This window comes from Protopterus annectens, chromosome 3.part0 (assembly GCF_019279795.1).
Source record: "Protopterus annectens isolate FY-2018-M chromosome 3.part0, PAN1.0, whole genome shotgun sequence".
NCBI lineage: Eukaryota > Metazoa > Chordata > Ceratodontiformes > Protopteridae > Protopterus > Protopterus annectens.
In genome coordinates this window covers 122,655,107-122,678,086 of record NC_056731.1, presented here as the reverse complement: position 1 = coordinate 122,678,086, position 22,980 = coordinate 122,655,107, and the positions used below count along the sequence as shown (strand labels likewise).

The following is a 22,980-nucleotide window of genomic DNA, read 5'->3' as shown; positions in this document are numbered from 1 at the left end:
AGGATACAGACTGACACTTTTTGCACGTGTATTTCAAATAAATTGCAGATGAACAAACTCATCAGGCAGTACATTTCTTTAGAGACATAGTTTTTAAAATACATTTAATAACTCACTTTCCTTTAGCTGCTTTAATCTAAAATAACAGAATCTTGAAAATTTTAGAGAAAGCGGTGGTGTCAAAATTAAAGGTGAAAAGTGCAATGAGTACCAGCAGCCAAATAATTTTGTCAGCTTTCTACCTTAAGACAAAATGGGATTTAGTTTTAGAAAATCTACTTTTCTACAGAGGAAGTTGTTAATTCAAGCTTCAAACAGTTTACTAGGCCTTTCATTTCACTTATCCATTTCTAGGAACAGATAATACCTTCTATACTGAATAAATGGGACTCTAGACTGGCGATCTGTTCTTTAACTGGAGTAGTAGTTGAGTAACTTAATTCTCTTGATGAGACTTTTCTTGATGAGAGTCCTGCAATTAGGAGGCTGAATGAGTAAAAATACAGCCTTACATATATTAAGTCTGAGATGCCAGTACTCAGAATATTCCCTTTTCTCCAAGGTATAGAAATCTCAGTGTTGGTGTATATAAGTCCAGGTGGTATAGGGGCAAGTTTAAAGAAGAAATGTAATAGTTAATGTTAACTCTTCTCCTTTCTTTTTGGCCTTTTTTTGACATTTTAGAACTCAACATTGCAGGTCCCAACATTTCAGTAGAGAATTGTAGTTGTACGTCTTTATAAACATTTGATGACTAATGATTTTAATGTGACATGTCTTACTCCTCTCTGTCTGCAGTATCTGTCAGTTTTCTATTGTGTAATAAATAAATATGCAACCAAACACAAAATTGACAAGTGAATGAAAGAACGGAAATGTTAATTTTATGAATGTAAATAAAGAACATCACCCCTGACAGTAATTAGAAAAGGAAGAGTAAAATATGTTCGCCAAAGTAAAAGGCCTTGCAGTTTCACTTGAATGGTTTATTCGTGTCTTGAGTTCGGTTATCTTTCTTTTTCTCTTCACAGTGGTATGACTGTGTTGCAATACATACTGGTATCAGAGGAGAAGTCGGAGCCTGGGAAGATTATTTATGTACTCTCTCTAGAGGTTATATATGCCAGAGATCACCAGGTGAGGAATTAATTTTTGTTTTATCATACCAAGTAGCATCAATGTAAAATCTAACAAACATAACTGTTAGAAAATGTATTCTTTAAGTTTTGGCATACAGATTGGTTTAACAGAATAATCATCCAATTGAAAAGTCTTGTCTAGCATAGTAGTAGTCTCAATTGTAACACTTGCCAGCATTTACTGATGATAGGACCAACATATAAAAAGAAATTCCATATACATAATAGTAAGAAATTAAAAACTGTTTTATAAAGCTGTTTGCCATTGCACAAAAGAAACACTACTCTTTTAATCTATGTATAATTATGAACACATATTGTCAGAAATGTCACAATGAAGAGGTGAGAGACATGGTGCCCTTTTTGTTTACCCTTTTTGCATTGATCAGAAACCTGTCACCAGTCCTTTGAGAAGTTACATGACTCATACTCTTTACAGGCAGCTGCCTATTACAACTATACCTATTGTTGTAACCCACACAGACAAACATCCCTTTAAAAAAAATTGATAAATATTTAGCATTTAGATTTAAGTACATTACTTTTGTATATACTACACGTATTCTATGACTATTGTGTGTTTGCTATGAAACACAGCAGTATAAGGTCAGTTATTCTGAAAATTCATAAAAATAATGACTTAATCAACAGCACTTAAAACATTTATGGTTACTCTACATTATGTATAGTCATTATGGAAATTACATTTCTTAACCCCTTAACTACTACTGGGTGCAATATAATTTGCTTTTTGGATATATATTTTATTGGTAGGGATCCAATTTACAAACAAAAATTAAGAAAAGAGAAAGAAAAGGAAACACTTTCCCACCCTGAATATGATTTAGATGTAGATTATTAATTGTGAAAACAAAATAATAATCCTACTGCTTCTATTTGGAAAGGCTGAATGTTAGTTCACTGAAATGTATTAAAGTAATAATCCATGACTGGATATGGATAAATCCTGATAAACCCACACACAGGAGTAGATTATTGCTATTATACAATAACATTCTTAAGAAAGAAATTGCTTACCTTTCTTAAATAATGTGTCTGTATAATAACACTTTAGTTTCTTTCCACACTATCTACTCTTGGCTGATGCTCTACATTTTTGTATGATATTTATGTTCCCATGCTTACACAGTACATCAGTATAAAAGAAGCAATAGAGAAAGGAGCATCTCCATTGTTTTTTTTTTTTTCTTTTTATTATTAAAAAAAAGTGAAAATTGTATGAGGGACATTGGAAAATATGAGAAAAATCAGGTATGCTTCTTTTAATTTTATAGAACATGTCTGATTTTTCTCATGTTTTTGGTGTGCTCTGGGTATACAATGCTGTTATCTAGCGTATACTGATAGAAAGTCTGGCTGCTAAGTGATACTTTAGCAGCCAGCTTTTTTAAATTTTGGTATATGCTTGATTTACAATGGGCATGCTGGTTGGATTTTCCAGTCAGCGTGCTTGTTTTTGAATGATAATGATGTTTTATTCTATAATCTCCCTTCTTCCCCAATCACAGAAGCAGGTTAAAGTTAATCAGTCCATATAAAGTTATTATGTTCCTTAAGCTGTAATATCAGCTGTTTGCATTCAATGGTTGTATTAGTTAGGGACTGTTTCTGCTCATTTTTTGTGGAGCGCTTTTACATGTGTGTGTGTGTGAGTGTGTGTGTGTGTGTGTGTGTGTGTGTGTGTGTGTGTGTGTGTGTGTGTGTGTGTGTGTGTGTGTGTTTATTCTGTATATATTTACATTTTGTATCAGAAAGAACTGGTTTTAACAGCTAAGCCTATTTCATCTACTTCATGTGTGATAGCTGATACAGGGTTGTGAGGTTGCATGTTGGTTGTGATAGGACTCATTTTAATATAGAAAAATAATAAGAAGAAGTAAATGTAGTTTGTTTACACACACACACATACACACACACACACACACACACACACACACATATATAGATAGATATATAGCTATATATTACTACAGAACACTATGTCAGATAGATGCTGCTGTTACTAGATGAATTTACAGCAGTGCTTCTAAGTGTTAACAGCGCCTTTGTTGATACAAAGAATTCCACTTGGGTAGAAAGAAACAAACTATACTGCTTTGAATGAGAACCGCTATCTAGACATTGTGGTAACTGACTGATTTTTGCCATGCTGTTTCAATTAAATAGGGCGGCTTGATCTGAGATACAGGAGTTTCCACAGATAAAATACTTAGAGTAGTACTGCACTGTGGTAGCCCTAGCTTGCTGGTAACAGTTCTGCCCTTCAGCCTTCAGGGATTTGAGAGGAGAAATATGAGCTTACATGGACAAAAGGGAATCTCACACAGGACAGAATAAACCAAATAGGATTAATTTATTTCAGGGCACAGGGGCATTTGGACATTTCTGTTACTCAATGAATTTATACCAGTTTTTGTGAGTACAATAAGGGGCATGTGTTGACACAGGCACTTGCAGGCTACAGGTGAGGGAAAACTAACTGTATTACATTTTCAGAAAATATAGTGCCATATACATATTTTTCTCAGAGCCTACATTTTGTTATTGCTTGTTAGTGAAAAAAAATAACCTTTTTTGAGATGTAGGGAGTTTCACAACAAAAAAGTCAGTATATAAATAATGTCCATGTACTGCAGCTGTCGTACTTTGCTGGTAGTGAGTCTATCATTTATTCAATGGAAAAGACACTTGCACTGTTATAGGGAATTCTGTACAGGAAAAAATCCCAGTAGCATCACATTATTTTAGAAAACTATAGCAAACAAAAATTTACTATCTTTGTGAATTGGAAAGTCACATGTGTTGATATAAATTCCACAAACAGGGAAAATAACTGAACTACATTTCATAATATCACTGTACCACATTGTCTTTACTGTTGTAGACTTAATTTACAATATACACTGACCTTTCTGACCTTGACAACATCTTGGCTGACAGGTTCAGTTCAAATCCCCCCTCCTCACCACCTACAGGGCCTATTACCATTCCAGGGGACTGTATAAGTCCAATTATTACTGATACGTTGGTTAACAAGGCTCTATCTAAAGCTAAAATCACTGCCTCCCTGGAACCAGATGGTGTCCCAGGCTGTGTCATATGTGAGCTCCAAAAGGAATTAACCCCACATCTTAATACCCTGTTCAGTCTCAGCCTCCCCACAGGATATGTGCCCATAGAATGGCGCACGGCAACGGTGGTCCTGCTACATAAGGGTGGGGCCACAACTGACCCTGGGAACTATCGACCAATAAGCCTGACCAGTCTGATCTGTAAGGCTATGGAGTGAAACATTATGGAACTCATAAATGGAGAGATTGAGAACCTCCAGTCGCTGGACCCCACACAGTTCGGCTTCGTCAAGGGCAGATCATGCCTCCTGAACCTGGTGGATTTCTTTGAGACAGTTACTCAGGCTATAGATAAGGGAAAGGAGATACACACAGCTTACCTTGACCTTGCTAAAGCATTTGACACCATTCCCCATTCAGGTATTATTGATAAGCTCACCAGCCTGGACATAAACCCTTACATCACAAGATGGATCGCAAACTGGCTCTCAGACAGATCCCATAAAGTAAAAGTAGTGGGATCTATGTCCAAATCCGAGTGGTGTGCCTCAGGGCTCTGTCATGGGGCCCCTCCTGTTTGGCATATACTTCTCAGAAGTACAGGCAAGCACGGAAGGGCTGTGGCTGACTAAGTTTGCAGACGACTGCAAACTGGGTGCTATAATAGAGTCTCCGGCTGACATGGAGATCCTCCAGAAGGGCCTAAATGAGACTGATGCATGGTATCAAAGCCATGGTCTCAAGCTAAATGCAAAAAACTGTGTATTAATTCCCTTTGGAAAAAACAGAGTACCCGCAAACTACAACATAGGAGGTAATCCCCTGAAATCTGAAGAAGAAATAAGGGATCTAGGGACCCAAGTAGATAGTCAGCTTTCCTTTGATAACCATATTGCCAAAGTGGTTAGAAAATCCTTCTATGTGACCCACCTGATCACAAAAGGGTTTGCATCAAGATCTAAGGATATAATGGTGCCCCTCTACTCTTCCCTCATCAGTCCCATTATTGAGTACAATGCATCAATTGGAATGTACCTGGCTAGACATCTCCAGCAGCCGGAGAGACCACAGAGGTACCTAACCAAGAGGATTACTGGCCTCAAACAGTTGCCCTATGCAGCACGATTGAAAAAACTAAGACTGTTCTCTGTTGCATACCGCTTTCTCAGAGGCGATCTCTGTCTAACATACAGAGCCATGTCCAACGCAGAATTGTTGAACATGCTCCATCTTAGCAAAACCAAATCTACTCGAGCTACACACTCCAGGGATATAAACCTCAACACAACAATGAATAGAACATGCTGGTGGGATAGAGTCCCTTCGCAGAGATTTCCCTTACTATGGAACAGGGTCCCGATCTACATAAGACAGAGCCCTTCACTATCACTCTTCAAGAGGAACCTTGATGAGTGGATGGGTAACAGAAAGTTCACACCGGGGATCACACCAACAGCACTACTAGATAGGGGCCAAGGGTACTAGCTGCTAGTACAAGTGGCTAGGGAACTACTAAAGGGGCGGTGAATACTGCACAACATGGCTGGGCTAATATATGCCTTCGGGCAGATAGCCCAGTACCAACCTATGAACCTATATGCAGAAAAGGGAAGCTTGTATTCATTTTGGGAATGCTATAGATAAGAAGTAAATATTAACAGCACTAGGGTTACTGTGATGCATTATAGAGTTTTGTTATTCACAGTGGAAAAACATTATTTGGTAGTTACAAAGAGATATTCTCTGATACAGCAAAATTCCTCAAAAAGAAAAAAAAAATATGCTTAAAATACCACACTTGCAGTTTTCCCATTGTGAGACTGCAGGTAATTATTCGTGTTTGGTAGTATACCTTGATTAGAGTGTCCTTATTTCTGCATCACAAAACTATGTGCTACTAAGGATTGTCTGATAAAATAATTAAAAGTTTTTATAAGAAACTAGCATAACATACTATCAGAGGGATTATACATATTTTACATTTTATGATTATTATTATTATTATTATTATAAACATTTGCTGTACAAGAGTATGGGCTTGTGTATCATTAGTTTAAGGAGCTCAAAATTTTTCAGAAAAAGGTATTATTGAATTCATCTTCCATAGGTAGGTTTGTTTCATCACATATCAATAAAACTTTGGGTGAGTCTTAACAACCAGACAGACCTATTTGAATACACTCTCAATCCTTCTGTTAATGTTGAACTGTCTAGGTCTCCATTATCACTAAAATATTTTCAAACATCTTTGCTGAAAAGGTTTAAAATGGCAGCTAAGATCTCATGCCAGTTACATGTTCTGAAATTAGCAGATAAGCAGCTTAGATGTTGATCACTAAAAGTACATCTCAGAAATTCAGCCTTTTTAAAATTAAATGTATTCCTCGGCACATTTCTTATAACTAGGGCAGTTAAAAAAAACAAAATCTGGACTGCTTGTCCAGTCATCTACAAATCTCAATAACAAGTTGTCATTATCTTGTGTGCCAAAAGCATTTCTGCATATAGTAAAATTCCTCTATTTCAGCAACAGTGACAGGGACAAACACAAGCCAACCACACAGTAGAAATCCCCATCATCCCACGCTCCCACAAAGTATCAGAGCACAAGGAGGCATGCAGTCTTTGGCCTTTTAGACTACACAAAATTGTAAATAGCATGATGACTTTGCCATGACCTTAAGAAAATTCACATTTGAACCTAACATCTGCACATTGACCAGGTTGTACTGTCGAGGCATCTCAAATAGACTTTTCCAGGGAGGCTGAAGTGTATGATCCCTCTTTAGGCAGATCACGTACCTGGAGCCCCTTTCCTATAGATAATGAGACCACCACCAATTTGCTGGCATGTTGCTATTGCTCCTACCTTTCATGAAGCATTGAAGAGTTGTCTTAGACATTCCAGATTATTATTCAAAGTGTAACTTAATATGCAATGAATTGCTGTGAGTATTATCTTTCATTACTGTTTATTGTCCTAGATAATCTTGTAAGACTGCACTACCTCACATTCATTTGAGTTCTACATTGCAATTAATTTACCCAAGGCAGATAATTTGGACATAATGTGCTATTCATCTAAGCTCTGCAATAGTTTATATCTATGCATCTGACCTGAATGAATTCTATTTTCCTTTGAATTTACTGTAATACATTTGATCTGCGCAGAGAAGCTGTTTATATACTGTGGGATACAGCTCTGCAATTCATTTATTGAGGTTAACTCGGCTAATCTTCAGTCTGATTTTGTTCAAAATGCTTGTTAGCTTGGATGGTAAGAAGTAGAGTGGTGCCAGAGCTCACTGACTTTATCCCATTTCTGAGACATGCCGCACTGCATAATTTTTGAACCATAACTGATTATGCATCACAACACTGTAAGCATCAGATTTCTGTAGGACCTATTCTTGGTCTTCTGTTCTGAAGTGGGTTTTACTGCAGGAAGGAGATTTGCTTCTGTGAGTGTACCTCTCTGCTTGTTGGCAGTCACTTTTTATACTGGCACAATTGCTTCCTACAAATGTATTTGTGATTGTGGTCATAGACAGCACATACAACTCACTTAACTGAAACTGTCACTTCCCGCACAGTCATGCACAAAAACATAGAATATGGGTGAGGGTACCTGCTTCCCCAAAAGGCATTATATACCCTTCTCCTCCCAGGCATAAGTGCACAATTGCTGTCATGACAGTACATAAAACAGAAGTTTCTGCTTGTTCATATACTTTTGTGACAGGCTAGACTCCCAAGAATTACTTAAGAAAGAACAGCAGTTAAATGTTATGAGTACAGAGTTTCATATAATAAGGAAGACTGTACAATTGTGAGTCATTGTTATTCAAAAACAAGCATGCTGATTGGACAGACCAACCAGCATGACCATTGTAAATTGAGCATATACCAAAAGTACCATTGAGTGGCAAGATGTTTTTCTATTGATATATGCTACAGAGTCATACCACTCAACTGTCCAGATTTTCAGAAAATGTCCAGATATTTGCCTCATATTTTGGTCTATTCCTCATACAATTTGTGGCTTTCTGACAAGAGGAGTGAAGTCATTAAATGATACACACATTTGAGTCTCAGGCTTCATATCCTCCAGTCAATGCACATGTGAAGGCTGCCAGCCTAGCCAGATAGGATTTTATAGATAATTCTGTCATATGTAAATATTAATGTAAACCACAGGCTTGTGTCTGAAATGGTAAAAATAGCTTTACATATGGAACTGAAAAAATGTAACAACAGTGCACTCTACTGACCAAGTAAAGCATGTTGTGACCCTTTGATGTTAAAACTCGGAGTCAGTAAGTGTAGAGGGAGGCATCCTGCCTATTGTTGTAAGGCCAGAGTTAATGGCCAGAATTTGCATGCATAAATGTCCTTTATTGCTCAGGTTTCTGTCCAGAGGTGAAGAATGTAAATGTAGTTTCTGTTAGCCTGGGAACCCAGGAAAATGTGAAGAATGATGTAATGTGAACCAGGAATGTGATTTTAAAAACAGAGAGACTCAGACAGCATTAAGCATTTTTGTCTTGACCATCCAACTCACCAGCACTGTCTTGTTCTATATGTAAGTTTATCTTAGACTTGTGTTTTCTCTTAGAAATAGCTGTAAACTAGAAAGATTAGACTGTGTTTTTCTGTGATATCAGAACTGTACTATTGAATTATTTTAAGTATTTCTCTGTGATCTCTGAACTCTTGACTAGCACTGTATAGTAAAAAGTATTATCTTGTGTTTTGACTATTTGTTATTTAATATTTTAAACCTTTTCAACTGTGACTGTTTTTGTAGAGATAATTTAAACTCTTTAGAGGACTCGCATGCCTTTGGTAAAACTGTACAAAGCCACTCCAATAGCTTTAGCCCTGGGCTATACTACCAATTGGATAATAATATTGCACAGTAATAATTAGACACCCTTTTAAGGGTCTTTGAGTAGCTGATAAATATTAGTGGGTGGTGGCAGCTGGTACTACCGTATAGTTTGTAAAAAGGGGCACAGCTGGAGAACCTGTGCCAGCCTTTCCCAGGAGAGTCTGTGTGGTTGTATAAACTCTTCTCAAAGTGTGTGTGTGTGTGTGTGTGTGTGTGTGTGTGTGTGTGTGTGTGTGTGTGTGTGTGTGTGTGTGTGTGTGTGTGTGTGTGTCAGATACCTGGGCAGGGACACGAAGCACTGGTTGGACAGAGAGGGTGCTGGAGGTTTTAGCTTGCCCACTAGGCTGACATCTGAACCCTGTAGCTGTGCCAGTGGGGAGTCTTATTGGGGACCTGGAGACAGAGGGAGTGACCAGTCCCTGACTGACTGCGGTCTCTGTGTGCTCTTAAGGGAAATTGCACTTTACTGTGTGTATTTGTTATCCTTTCCTCCTATATGAGACACCCCTCACTGGTTTTAGTGGTGAGGATTGAGGCTCCTTGATTGCTGGGCCAGGGCACGGGTGTCACAGCACACTAACACAAATCTTGTTATTCTAGCAGATTTTTGTTTATAAAAGCAACATTTACAGTATGTCATTCAAACAATGCATGCTAACACAAATCTTATAAGAGCAGCATTTACAGCCTGTCATTCAAACAATGCACCCTAACACAAATCTTGCTATTCTAGCAGCTTTCTAAGTTTATACAGAGCAACTTTTACAATCTTTCCCTGTTTGGGGGCTTTTATCCCCCATTATTTAAGGCTGTGTCCACATTTCTTGAGCTAAGAAGTAGAGAGGTATGTATGGAAGGCAGAACAATTACATGAAAAATCAGGTACATTCTGCAAAATTAAAGAAACATACCTAATGTTCCCTGTATTTCTTTGCTGTCTCAATAGACTTTTTTTCTGATTTTTATAGTATATAAAAAAAAAGGCAACAGAGATTGTCTTTATTGCTTCTATAGAACAGCACTGCTATAGTGTGCAAGCATGGGAATGTAAGTAATTTATGCATGTGGGGTGAAGGAACACTATGGTGCCTTTATACACAGCTATTATCTAAGAAAGTTAAGAAATTTCTTTCTTAAATGTCATTGTATAATCACAATAACCAACTCATGGGAGTAGGTAGATAAGGATTTACCTGCACTCACTCATTGGTTATTGCTTAAATAATTGAAAGAAGTGAATGCATTGTTTCTTTTGAGCACAACAAAAGAAATACAAACTAGCCTCTCATACAGTGAGGCAAATCCTAGGAGACAGGTTGGCACTACAAAAATGCTGATCTGATGTTGTCAGTCTTCATTTTATCCTTGACAGATGGGTTCAGTCCAGACGTCGGAACCAACTCAGCCATTACTACAGCTCATGCCAGCCAAAAACTCTTGAGCTTCACTTCTACCAAGAATCCCCCTTTCTCTGTTACCTCAGATCTCATTTGTTGTTTTCTGAAATGATTGCATCTAGCTACTACTCTCGAGCGCTAATGGGTTTAGGTACATTTTTGTTGTCCTTTTCTTACAGTTTCTGCATCTTTTCCTTTTTCATCTTTCTTTTTACACTTAGTGTATTCCTCCAAGTATCATCATTGATACTTTTCACCTTTACATGCTTGCATATTTTATGACTATCATTGTTGGGTCTTTTCCCCCTTTTGTTTCCTTTATAAAAATAAAAAATATATTAAAAATAATATCTTTTCTGCTGTTACTTTCCTTTTCTTTGTAGAGCGATATGTTTCATTGGCTGTTTTTCTAGCTTCTTTCCTCACTTTGACATGGCTGAGAAGCATAAGAGCCCCTCTGGTTTCAAGAAATGCCAGAACCATGGCCATAAAATTCCCTCATCAGATTTTCACTCTTTATATGTTTATTGCCGTGACCCCACCACTTACAGGAAGACTACAGCATTTGTCATGCCTTTAGCCACAGTGCTCTTGTGGAAAGGCTTAATAAGCTTATTTTAAAAAGACTGCTTCCTTCAGTTTTGACAAAGTCTTATCTACTGTAAGTAAAGCAAGACAGACATGTCATCCCCTTCATCTTCATTGTCTATGGACAAAACTAAGAAAAGAAGTCTATCAGTTCCAAACTCCCCATCAGTTCCAAATGCCAAGAAACTGAAGACCTCAATTTCAAAAGTTCCTATGGAATGTCAGGTCTCATCTGCATACACTCTGGTGCTGACATCCATTCTGGCACTAATTGCAGTTTCAAGCCCTTCGACATCAACGGCCTCGATACAGGAAGTGACTACTGTCTCACCTACAAAGACCACTTTACCTAGAACTACTGACTCTGTCAATTGATCCCTTTATTGGGAGCTTCCAGAAGTCTTTTTGCAGAGGCATAAGTCCCCTTCCATGTTGTTGATCCAACTCAACCAAAAGTCTTTCAGAACTCAATGTGGAGAGGCTAGTGAATAAAATGTTATTGTCTAGAGGGCTTTCAGACCCCCTTCTATTCTGGTACTGATACTTTCTTTACACCATTAACTACTCCTCCTCTAACCTCCTTGGAAGTCTTGGAGTCCTCTTTTCCAGATCTCCCAGCACTGACTATACTAGCTCTGGAGTTGTTGGCTTCTTTGGTTATTTTTGAACCAGAGACCTCCTGAAGCCATGATTACCCTGTCGATTCTGGGGACAGGTCTCCATTCCAGTTTTTTGGAGCTGTCCCTGCTCATTAGAGCTTTGGCTTGAGTTAGTTGTGTTCTAGCTTTGGTCTTTGAGTGACCCCAGTTCCAAGGCTGTCTTTCTCAGTTCCAGACTCCCTTCCCTCTTTGGGGGGGAGGGCTGGCCTTCGAAGCTATGCAGAGGGCCCTTTCTCTTGCAGAGACTCAGCTGGTGCCCTCCCCCTTAGAACAGGTACCTCTCTCTAGTTCAGTTATTCCTCCTGCCTGTCCACTGGGACAGCAGGTTTTGAAGCCTCAGATGTCACAGGCATAGGTACTGCCATCTTCTGATACCTCCCTGGATTATCCCCCTGAGGAGGTCCTTCAGAAAAGGTAGTGCAAGAGGAAGCACTTGGATTCCCCCCAGGAATCAGTAATTGAAGACACAGATTTTGATGAGGGGGAATGTCCCTCATGATCACTCCCTGAAGATGTCTCATTTGGAGTCATCTTGGAAATTTTAAAACAGAGGGGTGGTTGGAAGTCCCCAAATCCTTTCTCTGAGGAATCTGTTTACCTGCAGGCTTTCAGCACCCTCCCGTCTGCCTCTTGGGTGACTCTGCCTACAGATGAACTCATTCAGTTGATTTCACAGCAGGCGAGGAAGGCTCCAGACAGCATCAAGCTCATCCCCAAAAGACCAGAAAAGGTACAATCTGCCCCTGAATATAAGATGTTCTGGGTTAAGGGGTTAGCTGTAGATGCTATAGTCATAGTGGCCACCATTAAAAAGGAACTTGCTGAGGAGAGTTCCTCTGTCCATCCACCCAACACGGAGTCTCAGGCTATGGACAGATTTGGGAAGTGGGCCTATGCTTCATCAACCTTTGCCATAAGGTCTTTGAATTTTTGGGCACATTTCACCAGACTCCAACAGCATCTGATTAAGGACTTGTCAGACACCCTGGTGGGAGCTGTAGCTGAGGGAGTTCAAGAGAAAGTGGCTTCCAAGTTAGCCACCCTGGAGTCTGTGTCCAATTTGTCCATGAGGATAATTTCCCATACAGCCAAAGGGACATCTAGAGCAGCAGGTACAGGCATAGCCATAAGGAGACATGCCTGGATATGCCTATGTGATTTTGCTGAATCATTCAAGTCTTCTTCCATCAATGCTCCTTAAGACAAAACATCCTTGTTTGGCCTGAAAGTGAAAGAGACTTTATCCAGGTATGAGAAAGATGGTAAGATCCTTTCTGCTGTGGGAGTGCATTTTTACACCCTGTCCCCACCCCAAAGGTCATTTTGTGGGAACCAGAGGAGTGGGGAAAAATGTGGTTCAAGAAATCCCAAGGGCCATTCCAAGACACAAGTGGAGGGACTTCCCCCAGGGGCGGGGGGGGGGTGGCAAAATGGAAGATGCTGCCCTCATAGCAGAGGTGGTCTACAAAACCAGGGCTTCAGGGATTCCTTCCCAGGCAAGCCCTTTCAGCATTCCTGAATGGAATCCCAATTGTCTTCAGTTGGAGGCTGTTGAAGGATGCTTATCCTTGCACCTAAATGCCTGCTTGAACTTAATAACAAATTCCTGGGTGCAATGGATTGTATCCAGATGGTATATCATTCCCTTTTCTCAACCTCTACCATTCACAAGAAAATCTCTGATGTTCCATCCAATCAGAGGGATTCAGCAGTTCAAGAAATTCAGATACTACTGGCCAAAAGAGTCATCCAACAAGTCCCACCAGACCAACAAGGATCCAGAACCTACTCAAGATTTTTCTGGCACCAAAAAAGATAGGGGACTGGAGTCCCTCACAGAAAGAAGGTTACAACATAAAACCTTGTGGTACCTCACAAAGAGAAGCCATGGCCTACAACACCTGTCCTATGTGGACATGCTCAAATCACTATCACTCTACTTGGTATCATACAGATTGCTCAGAGATGATCTGTGTCTCACCTACAAGGCAATCTCATACCCTGCTCTACTAGAGATGCAACATGTCCATAAGTCTAACTCCTCATGCATTACCCAAAAGGCCTAAATCTAATATGTGATATTAACAAATCCTACTGGAGAGACCGGTTTGTCTCCCAGAGGCTGCCCGTCTCTGGAATAGACTTTCCATACATGTCAAACAAAGTATATTGCTGACCCTCTTCAAGCGCAACCTTGATGAGTGGATGGGAAACCACAAATTTGTCCCAGGAGTTCCACCTGTTTCCCTCACTGACAGGGATGACAGGTGCTGAACGAGGTTTCTTTTTTGAGGATAAACTCTTGGCTAGGCTTGTAAGGGCACGAGGTCTGTTAGCCTTGTAATCTCCTAAGATCCTATGATCCATTTTGGATCTCAGTGTACTGAACAACTCTGTTCAGCAAACAAAGTTCTGGATGGGTCATGGTACGGTCTGTTCTCCCCTTTCTGAAGAAAGATAACTGGATGTGTTCAGTAGACCTTCAGGATGTGTATTACCATGTAAAAATGGACAAATGCTCAAGAAAGTTCCTCCACTTCTGAATGGGGGACAGTCATTATCAATTCAGAGTACTGCCCTTTGGACTCACCACACCCCCCAGGGTGTTCACCAAATGCATGGCAGTAGTAACAGCTCACTTGAGACTTCAAGGATTTTGAGTGTTTCCTTACCTGGGTGACTGGCTCATAACTGCTTTAATCAAGCATCAATTAATAGTAGCCAGAAACTACACCCTCAACATCTGTGCCCATCTGGAGATTACAGTAAATCTAGAAAAGTCACATATTACTCCAACACAGAACTTAGAATTCATAGAGGCGGTACTGAATACTTAAACAACAATAACATCTCTTCCACCAGAATGACATCAGAGAATTGTGGTTCAGGTTCAAAAGTTAATCCACAGAAAGAAGGTTCTGGCACGATTAGTCTTACAAACTCTAAGGTCCATGGCAGCTTCTGTAATTCTAGTGCCACTAGCCAGGTTACATATGAGAATTCTACAATGGCTACTAGCCTTCCAGTAGTTTATCCTTCACCACCTGCTGTCAGATCAAGTCCTGATTACCAATTGTTGCAAAATGAATTTTCATTTGGTGGATATATTCTGAACAAATTCTTCATGGCAATCCCTTTGTTTTTCCAGAACCCATGGCCATAGTGACCACAGACGCCTCTCAGATGGGGTGGGTGGGCATTATCTGGCCAAGATGGTCCAAGGCACTTTGTCCCCATTAGAGGCCAACATGCACATCAATATCCTGGAGATAAGAGTGGTGCTTCTTTTGTTGCAGCCTTTCAGACAGCTCTTCCTCAGGGGACTATTGTAATTCAAATGGACAATATGTCAGTGGTTTGGTACTTCAGCAAACAGGGAGGGACCAAGTCTTACCCGCTTTGTCAAGAAGCCCTCAGAGTGTGGCAGTGGGCAACCTCATCCATGCACTTTCTAATAGCAATGCACATTCTGGGGAGTTCCAATGTGATTGCAGAAAAGTTGAGCAGATGCATTCTTACTCCTCACAAGTAGTGTCTCAATCTAGAAGTAGCAAAAATGATATTTTGTCAATGGGATCAACCTTGCTGCGACTTGTTCATGTCTCCCCTAAACAACAAGTGCAACAAATTCCTTTGCACTGATTCCCCCTCTGGGAAAATCACCCAGGGATGCCCTTCTCCACAATTGGCCCCTCATTCTCCTGCAAGCATTGCCCCTGATGCTTCTAATTCCCAAATTTTTACAGAAAGCACTCAGGTTGAAGAGCACAGTGATACTCATTGCACCTTTTTGACCTCAACAGATCTGGTTCCCCTTTCTTTGGCCTTATCTGATTTGACAACCTTGGATTCTAGACCCAGTGCCAGATCTTCTGTTCCATCCAGATGGTCTTGCTCATACAAACATTTTGAACCTGCTTGGTTCCTCCAATTCCATTAATTGCCAGCATTCTAGTATTTCCTTTCTAGTACGCCACATCCTTTTATTGGCTCATAAACCTTCCACTCGAAAACTGTACTCCAATAAGTGGCAGAGATTTACGATTTGGGCCCTTGAAAAACAAATTGAGCCTTTTCTGCTTCCATAGAAAATGTATTAGACTTTTTAGCCTTTCTGTTCAATGCTGGAGCTTCTCCTTCCACCATCAGGCAAGAGTGGGCTGCTATCTCTGACTTTCATGATGGTTTAGAACAATGTTCTTTATCCTCTCATAGACTTTGTAAATCATTCCTATGAGGCACACTTTTGTTAAAACCCCCATTCAAAGATCTGACTCCTCCTTGGGACTTGAACTTAGTACTACAGGCAGTAATATATTCCCCATTTGAGCCCTCTGTGGAATGCCATCTGAAGTTTATGTCTTGGAAGACACTCTTTTTGGTAGCCATTACTTCTTCCAGAAGAATTTCCAGGCCTTATCATTGCAACCTGCTTATCTAGTTTTCCATAAGGATAGGGTGCCTTTATGAACGAACCCCTCCTTTCTACCCAAGGTAGTATCATAGGATAATATTAACTAGATGGTTAATTTACGGGTCTTCTTCCCAAATCATTCTAACAAAGGACAATATGTCCTACATTTACTAGATGTCCATAGACAATCTCATTTCTATCTGAACAGAATGAAAAACATAAGACAGTCCAGTCAACTGTTTGTTTCTTTTTCCAGTGCAAAGTTGAGCAAGGCAGTCAGCAAGATTGCCCTCTCTAAGTGGCTGAAAGACTGCTTTTCATTCATCTATGATAAGAATAAATTAACCTTATAAGACAAAACCACCACTCTAACACGAAACAGAACAAACTTAAAAAATAACTTGTAGTAAGGACAAATAAATCACTGCAAACACCAAACAATATAGTTTAGCAATTTCATTTGGTTTAATATAACAAACTTCTTAAGAACTTAGACAACAATCTCACAATATATCGTTTAAATACATCTTAGTTAATTAATTGATTAGTACACCAATGAAATCATTCAAAATACTTAAAATTTAAAGAAACAGTTTAAAGTGCAGATAAATACGTCATTCAATAATAGTGCCTGTCATTTAAAAGACATTTGACATTCAAACTGCCATTTAAACCAGGTAATCTCTCAGCTTTAAAAATACCTGCCATCTTAATTATTTGATTTCTAAAGCAGTATTAAAATCAAAGACATAAGGTGTCACATTAATACACTCCAACACAAAAAAGACAAATTTCTTAAAGTCTATACATTCAATAGCATGTTTAGCCAAAGCATTGTTTAAATCTTTGTTTTAATAGCCAAGCAATGCTTGTATATTCTTTATTGTAATGCCCTAACAGTTTTGCCTACATAAAAATTGTGGTACAAGAAGCTAAGTACACTATACCATAGCTTTTGAAATTAAATCTACCTTTACTAGTCACCATTTTCGGAATATGAGAAAAATAAATCCTTTTGGAAGAATCTATGTATCTACATTGCTTACAATAGTAACAAGGATTGGTACCAAATGCCACCCCGGGGTAGAAACGGATAATTATATTCTCCTACCTCTAACATAGATTTAACACTAGCAACTTTTTTGTAAATATTTGCTGGGTAATCTCCTAGCACTCTAGCCAAGTGCCTGTTACCCAAATGACTTTCCAGTTGTTAGAAATTCCTTGTTTAATGATCTGTAAATCTATGCAAATAGGAATTGGAAAGGTGCAGTTCATTTTAGCGTTTTCTCTTAAATGATGATCTTAGGGGTAAAGCCACTTATTAAGATTGGTGGGAATTTTTCCATTCTAATTTTAATAATTTCTTCTTTGATAACAGTTAATTTGTCTAATGGATATCCTCAGTGGACAGACATTAAAATGAGTTTATTTATTTCATTAATAAAGACTTCTTCATCAGAAATTAGCCTGCTCAGACATATAAATTGTCCACAAATGAAGTTGAATTTCATAAACAGTGGATGTTTACTTTGTTAATGGAGAAAGTTTTTAGAATAAGTGTCTTTTCTATATACAGTACTAGCAAACGTTTTTTCTTTTACATCCATAGTAATACTAATGTGTAAAACATGAACAGTAGTCCCCATGTTGCTAAGTTCGTATTTCAACTCACAAGCGTGGCTGTTAGCATCATTCATAAAGCTATTCAGCTTATCAGTTGACGCACTCCAAATGAAAAACAAATCATCTATGTATTTTTTAGAGACATGTCTAAATCCATCAAGTTTTATCAAATAGGACAATTCCCACCTACTTAAAACCAAATTAGCATAGGCTGGTGCTACTTTTGCACCCATGGCTAGCCCACACAGCTGGTGATATATTTTCCCATCAAAAAGAAAAAAATAGTTTTTTTAACACCACTTCCAATAAAACATAAATGGACTGAATCGTAACCTCTCCAAAACTAGTATATTTGGTTAAGAAATTCTTAATAAAATCAATACCCATAGCCTGATCAATAGATGTATATAAAGACGTTATGTCAACTGTGACCAAAATAGTTTTTGTTCCCTGAAAGACATAATTCTTTTAACAGGTCCAAAAACTGACAAGAGTCAGGTGTTTCGGAAGCCAGTGGATTTAATAAATGGTCCAAATCATGTGAAATAGTGACGGTCTTCATTTTCTTAGCAGAAACTATGGGTCTGAAGGGAGGATTTAAGGAATCCTTATGAATTTTTGGTATTTCAAATAGGGTTCCTAACATAGATTCATCAATAAAAATAAACTCATATGTGGCTAGATTGATATAGTTTTTATTTAATAAATCAATCAAGATAGTATCTATAGATTTAACATTTTTTCTAACTGTATCTTTACTAACCAGTTGATAGTTCTTTTTATCATCCAACAATCCCTTCATACATGTTTTATAGTGTTTTATAATCAGATGCCTTCATAATGACCAGGCCATTGCCCTTATCAGTTTTCGTAAACCAATAATGCTATATAGATTTTAAGAAATTTGTCTTTTTTGTATTGGACTGTATTAATGTGTCAGCTTATGTCTTTGATTTTAATACTGCTTTGGAAATCAAAGAATTAAGATGGCAGGTATTTTCCTTCTTACACACACACACACACACACACACACACACACACATATATATATATATATTTATATATATATATAAATAAAAGCATATACAGTTTATTTGTTCCTATATCTTCTGCAAACTCGATCTGAGGTAATTGAAAGGGAGGGATACTGGGTAGAGGTGAAGCTCACGAGTTTTTGGCTGGCTTGAGTTGTAGTAATGGTGGAAGCGATTCCGATGCAATGCCAGAACTGGACCCATCTTTCAAGGTTAAATTAAGACAGACAACACATACAGAGCATTATGGTGAGTACATAACTCCGTTTATTATCAGCAGTTCAGATTCACTGCAGATTTTTTTGTTTGTGCTCATTTTATTTTCTATGTTTTTTGTCCATAAATATTTTTGCTTAGTCATTGCTAACTATCCAGTACAGCTAAGTAGACATTAACATTTAAAATACATAATTTTTTTTCTTTTTATTACAGATCCAAGCTTGCCACAACAATCAACAGAAGTTCCAGCTGGGGAGTTCCTTAAGTTTGAGAACATCAGCTACACAATTGTGCAGAACAAAATGACATGGGAAGATGCCCAAGCTAATTGTGTAGCTAAAAGTGCCAACCTTGCCAGCATTTTAAATGTTTACGAACAATCATTTTTATGGCTGCAAATTATTAAGTACGGAGAGCCTGTCTGGATAGGACTGAACAGTAACAAGGTACAGTATCCCATAATATTTTAGTAGCCTTGCTATTTATTTTATTTATATATTTAGTTTTTTATGGGGTAGCGTACTGATCACACTAGATAATTTGCAGGCACTGATCAGGTGAAGAAATTCATAAACAATAAAACAGAACAATTTAAAAAGTAGATTTACTATACAAGTGAGAAAATCCCATAGACAATTGAAGCAATATGTAAGTATTATTAATTGAGTAGAAAACCAAATGTGCATTCCTTTTAGTAGTAAATATAAGGAGAAGCAGCAGGTGAGAAGAGAGGGTCAAAGTAAAAGTGATGTAGGGGCGAAGGGAGTTTGGTTATGTATCCAATGGAAAAGCACTTGTGGTCAGATTTCTGATGGAGATGTCTTTTGAGTTGGGTACTGAAAGCTGAGAAAGAGAAGACTGTTTTTAGTTGAGGAGGAGGGATTGCCAGAGTATGGATGCAGGAAAAGAGAAGAAATGGCTGGTACTTTTCTCTTCTATTTTCTTCAGTTCTCTCTTTACACTGACATGCAATGGTATTATCCTGAATATGTACCGTCAGTGAGTATATCTGATAACAGGTGAAAGGCCAATATGTTTTTTTTCAAACAGCTGTGTGTGTGCTTTTCTAATTGTAGTCTCCTAAACAGACTTTTCTAGTCCTTTTATTGTTTAATTAAGAAACAATTGATGCAGTACTTGCTTTTGTAAAGGTTTTGACTGTTTTAGTTACATGTTTCACTCACTAACTCACTCAGTGATTCAGTCATAGATAATAAATTTCATTGCACTCCATGATTCTATTTACCTGTAAATGGTAGATGACACTAACAGACTTCTATTCACCTGTGAATGGCAGGTGACACTAATAGTCCTCTATTCACCTGTGAGTGGTAGTTGACACTAATAGACTTGTATTCACCTGTGAGTGGTAGTTGACACTAATAGACTTGTATTCACCTGTGAGTGGTAGTTGACACTAATAGACTTGTATTCACCTGTGAGTGGTAGTTGACATTAATAGACTTGTATTTACCTGTGAGTGGTGGTTGACACTAATAGACTTCTAGTCACCTGTGAGTGGTAGTTGACACTAATAGACTTCTAATCACCTGTGAGTGGTAGTTGACACTAATAGGCTTCTAATCACCTGAGAGTGGTAGCTGACACTAATAGGCTTCTATTCACATGTGAGTGGTAGTTGACACTAATAGACTTCCAATCACCTGTGAATGGTAGTTGACACTAATAGACTTCTAGTCACCTGTGAGTGGTAGTTGACACTGTGAGTGGTAATTGACACTAAAAGACTTTGCTATAACTGGCCAACTTGTGCATCTGATTCCGTAACAAATTACGAGGACCTGGATGCAGACATGTAGTAGAGAACACCACCTGATTAGCATTCATGGTAAATAGTCCATTATGGGAGAAACATTGTCACCTCAGACAGAGTACATGTCCCACTCAATCCAGACCTCAAATGGCTAGCAGTGAAGGACCTCATTATAAATGAATGACTGGCACATCCTGGCTAAACAGTGACAAGCCATACATGCACACACCAAAGAAACTGTAATGGAGTCCATGCAGTCCTTATAACACAGCAGATCTCCACTAAATAGGATAAGTTCAGTCCTCCTCAGAGTATATTCAATGAATATGAGCATGTTTTGTTTGGAAACGCAGTAAAGTCTAATTACTGAGTGTGATAGCAGATAGACTGGCTTGGATTAAAATGTATCATTAATACATCTTGACACTGCATGGGTACTGTTCAGTCATGAAGCATAGCTGTAGGCTTTGCTTATTGTTAATCTGCTCTGAATGTCACAGTACCTCATTAACCCAGCTCAGCTTAGCAAACTTCTTGTCCTGCATCCATCACAATAGATTCACTCAGGAACAATAACATAATCATTCTGCCCAATTCAGCAAAATGAAATAATGTAGGAAAGTTCCAGAACTTAACAGTCTATCAGACTTGACATACTATATTTAAAAAAATACCTAACTTCTTGCAAAGCCTGTACAACCAAATGGCAAAATTATTTAAAAAAATGTAATCAGCCACTCTTGAAGAGAGTTCCCTTGCTAGGATCCCATCCGCACTGTCTTATGGTCTCTCATTTTTAATTAATAAAGGAATCAAGGTTCTTATAAATGTTCTCAGGTCCCGAGAAGATGAGCTGATCCATTTTGTTTCAATTTCAGTGTATAAATGTAACTACTGTATGTGTATAAATGTAAATAAAAATGTTAACTGCTCTGTGTTTAATTAGAACTGAGCATAATGCAATGCAAACAGCTGGAGCTTTTCTCCCTGGGTCTCTGCTGAAAATGGTTGTCACCCAGCTGGACTTTCCTGGTACACAAAGACAAAGAGATAAATAAATAGATTTTCTGATTTCCATAACAAAATGGGGTTCACTAAATCTAACCACCATATGGACCACTATAGACTACTGTGCAGTGAACCTGTTATCTCCAGCAGTTCTGTGGAGGTGAAAGTGTCAGCCTAATTTGTCATTGAGAAGTCCATTTGTAGAATTAGTCAGCACTTGATGTTTACTCTTTCCAAGCAATGAATTCAATGTAGCACTCATAACGTTTACCCAAATATCAGCACTGCATCCTTTCAGCTGGCATCCAGTGTAGCACGGGTCTGTATTACCAGATCAAACATTTAGGTTGTTGAATACCTAAACATTGAACTGGTAATATCAAAAGCCAAAAACTGCAAATGGCTGCTTTCACGCAGGGAAATAATTCCCTTGGCCTTTATGCGGATCTTGAACTTTTCAATGTAGAGCGCTCTCGGAGTTGGTAAATTTAGTTAGTGGGGGTGTGGGGGCACAACCCCCCACATTAGGTGGTGTGGGTCCCACTTCATTTGGGTTTAAAAGTTTTTTTTTTTTGTTTTTTACGGCCAAGGGAATTCATTCCTTGTGTGAAAGTAGCTGTTCACATTTTTTGGCTTTCGATATTTCCAGTTTGATGTTTAGATATTCAACAACCTAAACATTCAATCTGGTAATATAGACCCATGTAGCACAGTGCTATCATTTTATTTTCCTGTGTAGAAAGAATCAGGGCACTTATGTCAATCCTCACAATTGCTTTTCATGTTTGCACTAAAGCTACTCCTTTGCTTTAGCCAGACAGACTCACATATCGTATACCTCCCACTGCATAACCAGAGCATTCATGTTTGGATCTGTACGAGTAATAGCCCATCTGTCAATAGCATTCTTGCTGCATCTTTTGCTTTGACTGGCAATAATAAACACATTCAGAATTATCTTAAATTTATAATCACAAGAGTCAAATAAATATATTCAAACTTGTTTCACATTATATATTCAACAGATAAAAAATCAATTTTCTTTGACAATGAGGGTTCATATATCTAGGCCTCTGGATCTGCACAGGCATTCTGGTGGTGAAAAAATAAATATAGCTGATGTGAAATTATTAATCAGA

At 38.4% G+C, this 22,980-nt stretch overlaps 1 protein-coding gene across 1 annotated transcript in view; it reads left to right on the top strand.

Annotated features, from left to right (window-relative positions):
* The window catches only part of LOC122796781 (macrophage mannose receptor 1-like), a 1,193,236-nt gene that overhangs the window by 1,045,016 nt on the left and 125,240 nt on the right, over positions 1-22,980 (top strand). Inside the window, exons 23-24 of the mRNA XM_044065508.1 lie at positions 1,032-1,137; positions 19,273-19,505. Of these exons, the coding sequence (XP_043921443.1) occupies positions 1,032-1,137; positions 19,273-19,505 (339 nt within the window). The remainder of the gene's footprint in view (positions 1-1,031; positions 1,138-19,272; positions 19,506-22,980) is intronic.